This window comes from Calypte anna, chromosome 2 (assembly GCF_003957555.1).
Source record: "Calypte anna isolate BGI_N300 chromosome 2, bCalAnn1_v1.p, whole genome shotgun sequence".
Lineage (NCBI taxonomy): Eukaryota > Metazoa > Chordata > Aves > Apodiformes > Trochilidae > Calypte > Calypte anna.
In genome coordinates this window covers 127,756,294-127,767,128 of record NC_044245.1, presented here as the reverse complement: position 1 = coordinate 127,767,128, position 10,835 = coordinate 127,756,294, and the positions used below count along the sequence as shown (strand labels likewise).

Sequence of the window (10,835 nt, the reverse complement as noted above, 5' to 3'; positions counted from 1 at the left end):
GAACACTGTGGCCAGCAGGAGTAGGGAGGTGATCGTCCCTGTGTACTCAGCTCTGATGAGGCCACATCCTGAGTGCTCTGTTCAGTTCTGGGCACCTCACTTTAAGAGGGACAGAGAAGTGCTGGAGAGTGACCAGAGAAGGGCAACAAAGCTCATGAAGGGCCTAAGTCCTATGAAGAGTGGATGAGGGAGCTGGGGGTGTTCAGTCTGGAGAAAAGGAGGCTGAGAGGAGACCTTATGGCTCTCTTCAACTACTTCAAGGGAAGTTGGAGGGAGGAGGGGAACAGCCTCTTCTCCTTAGTGAACTGTGATAGGACCAGAGGGAATGGATGGAAGCGGCACCAGGGGAGATTTAGGCTGGATTTTAGGAAATACTTTTTTCACTGAAAGCGTTGTCAAGCATTGGAATGGCCTGTCCAGGGCAGTGCCACCATCCCTGGAGGCATTTAAAAAGCCTTAAGGACATGGTTTAGTAGTTAGGTTATGGTGATGGCCAAAGGTTGGACTGGCTGATCTTGGAGATCTCTTCCAACATAAACATTCTGTGATGCTGTGATTTAACAGGACTCTATGCCTCCTGTACGGATTTGAATGTGTAAGACTTTGAAATATTCTTTGTATACGTATTTAATTCTGATGCAGCTGTTAAGATGCCTTTGAGGAGAAAACCACTATGGAATTCAGTGCTTGCAAACCCAGGTGCATTCATGAGATGTTTTAGGCTTTGGTTTCATGGTGCACTTAATTTGCTTAAGCTAGGTTGCTAATTAAAGGCAGGAGCAGTGCTTTTCTCATTACCTCCAGATGTTGCCCTGCAACCATACCTAATGGTATGATTCAACATACTGGTGGCTTTCCTTGAGGAAAGGGAATGTTTGGTTGTCAGTTGATTTAGGTGTAATGTAGATCTATTCTTTTTCCTTGCCACATATACTGTGATCACATATAAAAGATCTAGCATTTGTTGCATGTCGTTAATGGCCTTTTTTTTGGTATAGTAGAGATGCAAGATATAAATATTTTATTATTGCTTCATGGTTTTATTATATTTCATAAAAGTGTATGTTTTGAAGACAGATGTATTGCTGGAAGCAGCATTACATTTTAAAAACACCAAACCCCAAATGTCTTTTGTAGTTGCAAGTAGATAGTGTTGGTAAAATTCTTACATGCTCTTAAATTTAACAGGAGTGAAGTTCTTGAGTTATCAAGGGTCATATCTTTACATTTCTTACTAATTTCAAATCTGCTAATGAGTCTGCTCTTGTGGTTTAAGACAAAATGACAGTGCAAAGTTCAAATAGATTTAGAAATCAAAACGCTTTAATCACAACTACATGGAATTTCTGCATTGCATAACTCCTGTGTTCCATGGGAGATGTGACAAGCTCTAAAGTGGGCAGAGTTTTGTAGCAGTTCAGCTTTGCTATGTGTAGTCCTTATGTAGAGCTGTGGAGTGACCTGGGTTATCTACACAAGTGTCACCCATGCATTCTGGAACTGGGTAAACTCATTCAAATTCACCCAGCACCTGAAGGTAGCTGTGGTCAGTGCTGTCACTCATAGTCTGATCATCTTTGATCAGTGCTGACATCTCTGCAGCTTTCCCAGTGACCCTCCGTTGTTTACATTGTAGTTATTGGTGTTGCAGTAAACAAACTACTCCCTCATTGCATGGGGTTAACTAGAGTTCAAATGCTAAAATTGTTGTCAGGTAGGCATAACTTACATGAACTGCTGTTGATGCATCCAGAGCCCCTTTTCTTTGTATTTTTAATAACAGCCACAATGGAAATGACCACTGTTCAGGTCATTTTGCCATTAAGGTTTCTGCCCCGTAACAGCATCATATGTATGCTACTTGTTCAGCTATGAAGGAGACAGTGATATTCACATTAGTGTCTCCGTGTTTGCCGATTATTTTGATAGTAGTTTGTTGCTACTTCTGTGCAGATCTTGGAAGGAAAGGTTGTTGTCCCGTAGTAAGCCACTGGAGTGCAGAATAGTGTCAAAAAAGTTCAGAAACAGATAGGCTGTTGCAATGGGATGCAAAGGTGCTTCCCAGATGGTAAAGAGGTTTGTGTATGCAATCCATGCTATTGTGTATTTTTACCTAATAGTTGGGGAGAGGGTGTCAATCAAAATGAACAGTACACATATGAATGGAGAAGTAAACCAAAATCAGAAACAGTGTGGCCAGCAGGAATAGGGAAGCGATTGTGCCCCTGTACTCAGCACTGGTGAAGAGGGAACCTCAGGTACTGTGTTCAGTTCTGGGCGCCTCACTACAAGAAGGACATTCAGTTGCTGGAGCAAGTCCAGAGGAGAGCACCCAAGCTGGTGAAGGATCTAGAGAACAAGACCTATGAAGAGAGGCTGAGAGAATTGGGAATGCTTAGTTTGGAGGAGTCTGAGGGGAGACATTGCTCTCTACAACTACCTGAAATGAGGTTGTAGTAAGGTAGGGGTTGGCCTCTCCTCCCAAGTGTATAGTGATAGGACTAGAAGGAGTGTCCTAAAGCTGCACCAGGGGAGGTTTAGACTTGACATTAGGAGAAATTTCTTTACTGAAAGTGTAGTCAGGCACTGGGAAGGGCTGTCCAGGGAAGTGGTGGAATCACCATCCCTGGAGGTATGAAAAAAACATGTAGAGGTGGCACTTTAGGACACTTTCTAGTGGGCATGGTGTTTTATTCTGGGTTGATGGTAATGGACTCAGTGACGTTAAGAGGCCTTTTCCAACTGAGACAGTTCTGTTATTCTGTGAAACTATGTTCTGTAAATTGCTGTACCATGGTTGTTTTCATCATTCCACCTGCTGGATTATGCTATTGGAATTTTCTTGTTTGTTTCAACTACTTTGAAGTATTAAGATTATAACTCATTATTGTAGTAGTTGCAACTATGTTTTGTCATAGTAACATTGATGTGTGATTGGTTTCATCCTGAGGCTGTGTAGAGGAATAATGGTCTTGTATTTTGAGGTAAAACCTGCAATATGTTCATTCCACTGTTTAAGTGGACATAACATCGGGTGATAATCTCCACTGTGATGTGGAGATAATTTTCTGCTAACTTCTAATCTTATAATCTGAATGATTAATATAAATGACTATTAAATATCCACAAGATGTAATTGAATATTTAATGCAAAATACTACTCTTGAGTATGAAGCATACCCTCAACATTCATTATGCACTTATAATGGGCTTTTCAAAATTGTTTTAATTTTTTAGAATAGTCAGTTCAGTTTCAAATTGTCTTTCGTTTCATAAAATGGTGGTTGTTAAGCATCCCTATACTGTGTATCTCCAGAGCATTTCTTACTATTGAGAACTGCATTATTGGTTTTTCAAATGAAAATGGAGATGTCACTGCAGCAGTTGATCTTTTTTGGTACTTAGACAATCCACTGTGACAATATTTCTTAAATTGTATTATGCTTGCAGATTAAGATTGTTATTTGAATTTTTAAATGCCTTTTTAATAGTGCTTATATTGTTATCTAGGGATGTATTTTTATATTTAAAGCCTGTTCTAACTACAGTTGTCTTTATCTGCTTCCTTCCTTCCTCTCCACTCTCCAGAGCAGTACAGCTAAACATGCGGCGATCAGCAGCTCCAAGTCAAGTGCTAGGAAATGTGGCCAAAAAACCAAGGTTTATACCACCAGGAAAAAGTATCACAGTTTGTCTCAAGAATGAAACAAATGAGATGGACAAAGAAATGAAATTAAAGGAGGTAAACTGAGCAGTGTACTAAAAAGCATATGCTTTTACAGTATTGTTACTAAAACGGAGCATGTGAGCTCACCACAAACAATTTCTGCCTAGATAATCAGACTGTTCAGAGTAGAATTTACCTTTGCTCTTACTACATTTGATTTTGCTTCTCAGGTGAATTTCTTTCACTCTGTGAAGTGGATGCAAAAAAGTGGTTTTCAAATAAATAGAAGTAATCGGTATTGAACACAAATACAAATCTCATACATTAGCTGAGGTATGGATTGCACCTTGGTGTGAGCTTTGTTGGATTGATATGACTGAAATGCTGTGGCAAAAGCAGTTAAAGAAACCAAAGATACTTTGTAATGAAATGTCAGTTCGTAGAGTTGCAATTTTGCCACAAAGAACTTTCTCTGAAGCCTTTTGATATCTACCAAATGAAAGCATCACAGTTTTCATTGATTTTATCCACAGATACTTCTGTTCAATTTATAAACTATTTGTGCAACTGGTATTTGGTGTTCTGTGCCTGCACTTTTTGTTGTGAAGACTGGCATGCATATATATGTGTGGGGATGTACATATTTATGTAGTTTGATTATGAGAATTAGTATCTATTAAGATCCCTTTTTCTCACTCTTCATTTGTCTTCAGCTGCATGAAGGAAACACTATCATGAACTTGTTTTTCTTTTGCAGATAGATGAGAAAGAGGAAGGTGCTTCATTGCATTCTAAAATACATGGCCAGAATCACCATGCAAATTTTACACCATCTGTGGAGTCAGCTGGAAAAGTAAAGTCCACAAAACCATGCTTCAACATTAATAAGTGTATGAAGCTGGAAATGAAAGCACTAAGTACGCCAAAAGCTGGTAAGATGCTCTTTATTACTTACTCCCATGTAAGAGAATTTAAAAACTTAGGAATTATAGGCTAACTTACTAAGATTTTATGAAATACTAATGTAAGGTTCATGCAATGGTGTTCTTTGGTGTTCTACTGGATAGAGAGTGAGAGAAAAAAATGTTAAATGATTTTTTTAAAAAGAAAATGAAAAAAAAAAAGTGTGTTTTAGAAGCCAGTTGGAAGTGCTGCTCTTATGGTGTGTCTTCTATTGCAGCCAACTCACTTTAATCCAAAATAATATCAAAATGAGTGTTGGGATGCCCTAAATAGCAGAGAAGTGTTGTAATTTGGAGACCTTGTTGGTGTCATGCAAAGAATGCTTACTGTTTGGACTGGCTTTGTGTTATTCTGAATTCATGAGGGTTTCTTTTTTTCAGTGCAAGTTCTGAGCTGGTTTTTTCTTCAGTGTCTTCAAGAGGCAGTCAAGGTTCAAGCATGGGTTGTGAACTGCAGTGTAGCATCAGAGCAGAACTGGCTCTGTTATTTGTGTGTGTGCTTATTCATTGTTAACCGTGGTAATGAATATTACTTCTAAAAGCTAGATAGTAAGCACTGCAAAGGTACTGGTGTCTGAACTCTAGCAAATGCACTTTGCTGTGGAGTTGAGTGTCTTCATTTCCCACTCTCTGTGTGCCCTGACCATAGACATATTCTGTGTTTTGTGAACAAAGCTGAACACCTGACTTCAGGAAGTGAGTGCATCTTGAAAGCATTGCACTTGAACTGGGTTTCAAACCCTGTGGGATGGAAGTCCAGTTCTGGGGTCCCCAGCATAAGAAGGATGTAGAGTTCCTGGAACATATCCAGAGTAGAGCCCATAAGATGCTCAGAGGGCTGGAGCACCTCTGCTGTGAAGACAGGCTATAGAAGTTGGGGTTGTTCAGCCTGGAGAAAAGGAGGCTCCAAGGTAAACTTCGAGCAGCTTTCCAATATCTGAAGGGGGCCTACAAGAAAGCTGGGGGTAGGGCTTTTTGCACAGGTTTGTAGTGAGAGGACAAGGGGCAGTGGTTTAAAACTTGAAGAGGGGAGATTTAAATTAGACACAGGAAGAAATTCTTTCCTGTGTAGGTGGTGAGACACTGAACAGGTTGCCCACAGCTCCCAGTCCAGTTGTTGGTACTCAGACTTGTGCTCCCACAGGTAAAAACACACTATAGCTCCCTCCAGTAACTGGCCTTACACACTTGGTTTACTTACTGGTGGGCTCCTGCATCCACTTGTCTCCCGGGTGCACAAGAAGAGATGCATACATACAAGCACATCTCCCTGGTAGCTTGGCTTGCCAGTAATCAACACCCAGATGTCCTGATCTCTCCAGGTCAGAGAGTCCAGCTTGGACTTCCTGGTCACTCCAGTAGCCAACTCTCAGACCCACTGGTCTGTACAGTACTTGGGCTAGTCTCGTGACTACTCCACTACTTGGCTCCTAAGTATCTTATCCTACTTGCCAGCTAATCCATCTTGGTGTTTTCTAGTCATCACACACTGGCATATGTACCCAGGCAGTATGCATGGGCTTTGGCCTCTCTGCTTGATGGCACATCAGTTACCTGTGACCTTTGTGTGCTACAGCTACTGGCAGGTTCACTTCCATACACACTTATGCATGCAGAATGGAGTCCCTTCACACTGGAAAATATTTAGAAATGCAGTTTAGTAAGAAGATGGGACAGATTGTGGCAATAGAGTGCAGTGTCTTGCTGGACACACATACTGACCAGTCACCTGTTTAAAGGTGGGACTGCTTTTTCCCTTCTACTTCCCTGTGCTTATTTCTCCCTGGAACACCTTCATATGACCCTTTTGCTTGTCCTATTTTTTTTTTCCTTAAAAAAATCTCATTATAAGCCTTGTGCAATCTCCAGATGCTTTTTAGCATCTTGTGAGTTTCAGACCTCAGTAGGCAGCAACTCCCCATGTCATTCTATAAGGTGCTATTCAGAGCCCTTCCCATTGTCTCTTGTTGGCTTTCACCCCTAGAAAATGAGGATTGATCAGTCCCTGTGACAGCCCTGAGAACATATTGCCTTTATCATATTTTGTGACCCAGAGTATATGTATTCTGTTTGGCAGAGCTCATGTAGGAAAAATCAGCCTCCTCTATCTTAAGTCCTTCTGACCTTATGGCTTTTGTTTTTATCTGCTGCATGCTGTAATTTGCAGTTCTTCTGATGAAGGTCATGCTTACAGAAAATTTTCATTGTGTAGGGGACAAGTTGTTTGAGTGGTCCTAATATATATCCAAAAATTTATTTGCTAGTTTGATCTAGCAGTGTACTTAAAAGATAAGTAGTGGATTTCTTTACAAAATAATCTATGAAATCAGCAGCCTACCCTAGATAAAATGTTGTAAAGTAGAAAAGATATCGTTCCTAGAAGCATTTAAAAAACATGTAGATAAAGCACTTCAGGACATACTCTAGTGGACAGGGTGATGCAGATATTGGTAAATATGTTTCATTTAATTGAGGGGGGACATGGTGACAGCTGGACATTGTGATCTTAGAGTAATTTCTTCTGAAAGACAGGCTGAGGAAGTTAGGGTTGTTCAGCCTAGAGAACAGGAGGCTCTGAGGTGACCTTATAATGGCTGTACAGTATCTTAAGGGGGCCTACAAGAAAGCTGGGGTAGGGCTTTTTGCACAGGTTTGTAGTGAGAGGACAAGGGGCAATGGTTTAAAACTTTAAGAGGGGAGATTTAGATTAGACATAGGAAGAAATTCTTTCCTGTGAGGGTGGTGAGACACTGGCACAGGTTATCCAGGGAACTTGTGGATGTCCCCTCCCTGGAAGCATTCAAGGCCAGGTTGGATGGGGCCTTGAGCAACCTGATATATAGTGGAAGGTGTGTGTCCCCTTGCAGGGGGGTTGGAACTAGATGGTCTTTAAGGTCCCTTCCAACCCAAACCATTCTATGATTCTTAATGATTTAGATTTTCCACGACAACTTCTGCCCTTTACATCATTTTTGTCTGCAATTCATTACAGTTAATGTAGCAATTACATAGACTGTGTAAATCAGAACTTACTTTGTAGTGTGAAGTGAAACTGTTTTGTTAAAGCAGTTTTTGGTATGAAATTCAGAAGTAATGGAAACCAGTTGTGTAAGCCAGAGTGAGTTTGGGTTTTTTATTATTATTAATATTGTAATGAAATTATATCTGACTGCCACTCTCTGCAGCCAAAGACCTCTGTTAAAGGGGCATGAAAATAATTTTAAGATTGAATAAGTCTGCGTGTATGCATTATTTTGGTTTATTGTTTGCATATCATTAAATGCAGATGATAAACCATGTTAGCTTTATTTCATGCTCAGAGCTGCTGTGTTTGGGTTTCCAGTGCAGCAGTGGAATGTGTAAATAAATACCCCAGATTCTTGTGAAACACCTGTGAGCCATTGGACAACTGTACTCTTCATAGAGCTAATCTTTCTGAAACCCAGCCCTGAAAATGCTGAACATTCTTTCTAAGAAACTTATCTGACGCATTGTGTTAATTTCCTGGAGTAGACAATAAAGGATTTGATAAGATAGCATCAGCCTTAAAGTTATAGCATATCTATCTTAAAAAATACTTGTTTTTCTAGGCTTCTTTTCAAAATAAGCATGTTCCTGAAATTTCACTAACAAAAGTAAAGTCTAAGGGACTTTGACATTCTATGAGACCAGATACTTCTAAAGATGTTTTAGTAAGATTGTAGCATCTGTTGTTGAGTGAAACTTACCTAAGTGTTGTAATTTTAAGACAGTTTGAACTGTAAGATACTGAGCATGCTGTTCACTAGGAGTTAAATAATCATTATTATGAGTTGAGAATACTGGAAAATTATGTATTTCCAAAAAATACCTTTTTAGGAAAATGAACTTCATTGCTTTTTGAATCGGTGTTTCTTTGTTTTTAAGAGGCAAAGAACATGGCTATCTCTTTGGTACCTTTGTTTTGTATTCAGAATGTAGTACTTGTTGACACTGGCAATGGATATGTGGAGGGGAGGTAATTTATTTGACATTATCATTAATGCTTTTTCTCATATGCCTCCAGAGAATTATATCAGATAAGTCTGCATGCTCTTTAAAATTAGTTAACTTCAACATTTCTAAACTATCTAACACTAATTGAGAACAAAATAAGAAATCTGTTTGGAAGGATATTATTGCAGGTCCTAAAAGTGCTTGGTTTCTACTTGTTCTTGTTATGTTCTGAGGACCTATAAGCAAAAATAAAAAAAACCCAAAACAAACAATTTGAAATTGAAGAAAAAATGGATGGGCAGATCTCTGAACTACACTTACTTAAGTATTTCCTCTGTGTTGCTATTAAGCCATCTTGTCCAAAACTGAGTTTTTTGCCTACATTGCATCTTCAACTTAACATTTTTAACAATTGTATTTTTATTTATATAAAGCATATATAATGAATTTATGTTTATTATTTGAGTTTGCAACTTGCTGGTATTTTTAATCTAAGAAAATGTTTTTTCCTTGGAGCTTACTATATGATGTGTGGAAATTAATTGCTCTTTCACCTGTATTGGACTGAGATTTCATTGTTTCAGCCTGATGTAGATGAACAGGAAAGCTGGATCTGGAGATTTATTCTGTTGCATCTCACCTCCTGTTTTGTTTTTGGTTAAGGAGTACTTTGTCATCATTAACATCTGTTAATGCATCCTCTAAGATTAATTTTGTCAGAAGTCATACTCAAATGCTACCTTTGAGCTAACAATGAAGACAGATTGTAAGCGTATTTCGTAACAGGGTTAATGTGTTCTCCTTGTATGTCTTGGCAGGTTTCTGAATGTTTTTCATGCCTGTGATATTAAATGCATTTATCATTTGCATGTATTTTAGAATGTATTTTCTCGTATCTTATGTGGAATGTTAATGTTTCCTCAGTACATTGGTCTATTAGGTTTAGACTCTGGTAATATAAATCAGTTTTATTTTCGTAATAGGAACATTTTCTCTCTCCTTCAGTTTTTGTAACATTTTTACAGGTTAGTCCAGATATCAAGTGGTGATAAGTATTAATAAAATCACTCTTAACCAATTAATTTGAGTATTACAAGAGGAAATCCACTTTTCATTCAGTTATGACAGTACCAATCAACTGCCTATTGCTTTTAGTCTAAGGATTCAAAATAGTTATTTTTCAGGATTTGTAATATTGTCCAATTGAAGTCTATCTGCCTACTTTTTGTTTCTATACAACACACCCAAAAATGCTGAGACTGGAGATCTCATAATGAAACTTATTATTGCATTCACTTGTATTGCTACACTTCACAGACTAAATTGGAAAAGATTACAGTCAGGAGTATTTTTGTCATCTGTCTATTTTAGTGGTGGTGTTGCATGTATAGCTGAACCTCAGTGGGCCTCTCAAATGTTTTTTCTGAACAGCTGGTAAAGCAGTTAAGTCTTTGCATAAAAGATACTGAGTAAACATCTGTAGCTCTTCATAATTACTAAGTCCACCTTACTGGATGCCTGAGTGCAAATAACTATATCACTGCATTGTTTGCAAGATAGATTTTACAAGTTTGTAAATTTTAATTATAATTTCTTATTCAAAATAGTATGAAATTACTTTGCTATCTCTTTATGATTTAAAATGGCCCCCTTCTCCCTGCAGTGCTATAGACAGAACACTATAATAGTGAATAGACAAGTTGTTTCTAAATTCAGGGTAGGTTTTTTTACTGTTTAGGTGTCCTCTGTACCTGTTTGATCAGTTAATTTGAGGAGATGGGACTGGTTAAGAAAACTAGATTGATGTAAATGTACTGGCAGAGAAACTGTCCATATCTTGATCTGACACTGGTTCCAGAACTGCACACTTATAAATCAACCATGATAGCTATACATACACATTGTCACCTACTGGTACTCCACCAGGACTCCACTGCACAGCACTCAGTGTGTTGCAAGTAGAATTTTCACTGAGACTTCTGTGATAATATTGAGTCCTAGGTGGCTTGTGTTTTCTAGTCTGCAGCTTTGGGGCTCTCTGGCATCTCCTGAGCATCACACCTTTTGCTTGGTGCTCTTCCTTGGGATGTGAGGTGTTCTACTCTGCTGCTGGCATTAAGACCTTCCCTAGCATTTCTCCAGCTGATCCTGCACACTCAGGTTTCCCTTTGGCTGTGGTCATGTACTGTTGACAATTATGTGTGGAGATGGTACAGCAGCAAAGCAGAGAA

The 10,835-nt window shown here is 38.8% G+C and overlaps 1 protein-coding gene across 1 annotated transcript in view; it reads left to right on the top strand.

Moving 5' to 3' along the window:
* RAD54B (RAD54 homolog B) overlaps positions 1-10,835 on the top strand; it is a 64,783-nt gene that overhangs the window by 1,293 nt on the left and 52,655 nt on the right. Inside the window, exons 2-3 of the mRNA XM_008502442.2 lie at positions 3,589-3,742; positions 4,425-4,599. Of these exons, the coding sequence (XP_008500664.2) occupies positions 3,589-3,742; positions 4,425-4,599 (329 nt within the window). The remainder of the gene's footprint in view (positions 1-3,588; positions 3,743-4,424; positions 4,600-10,835) is intronic.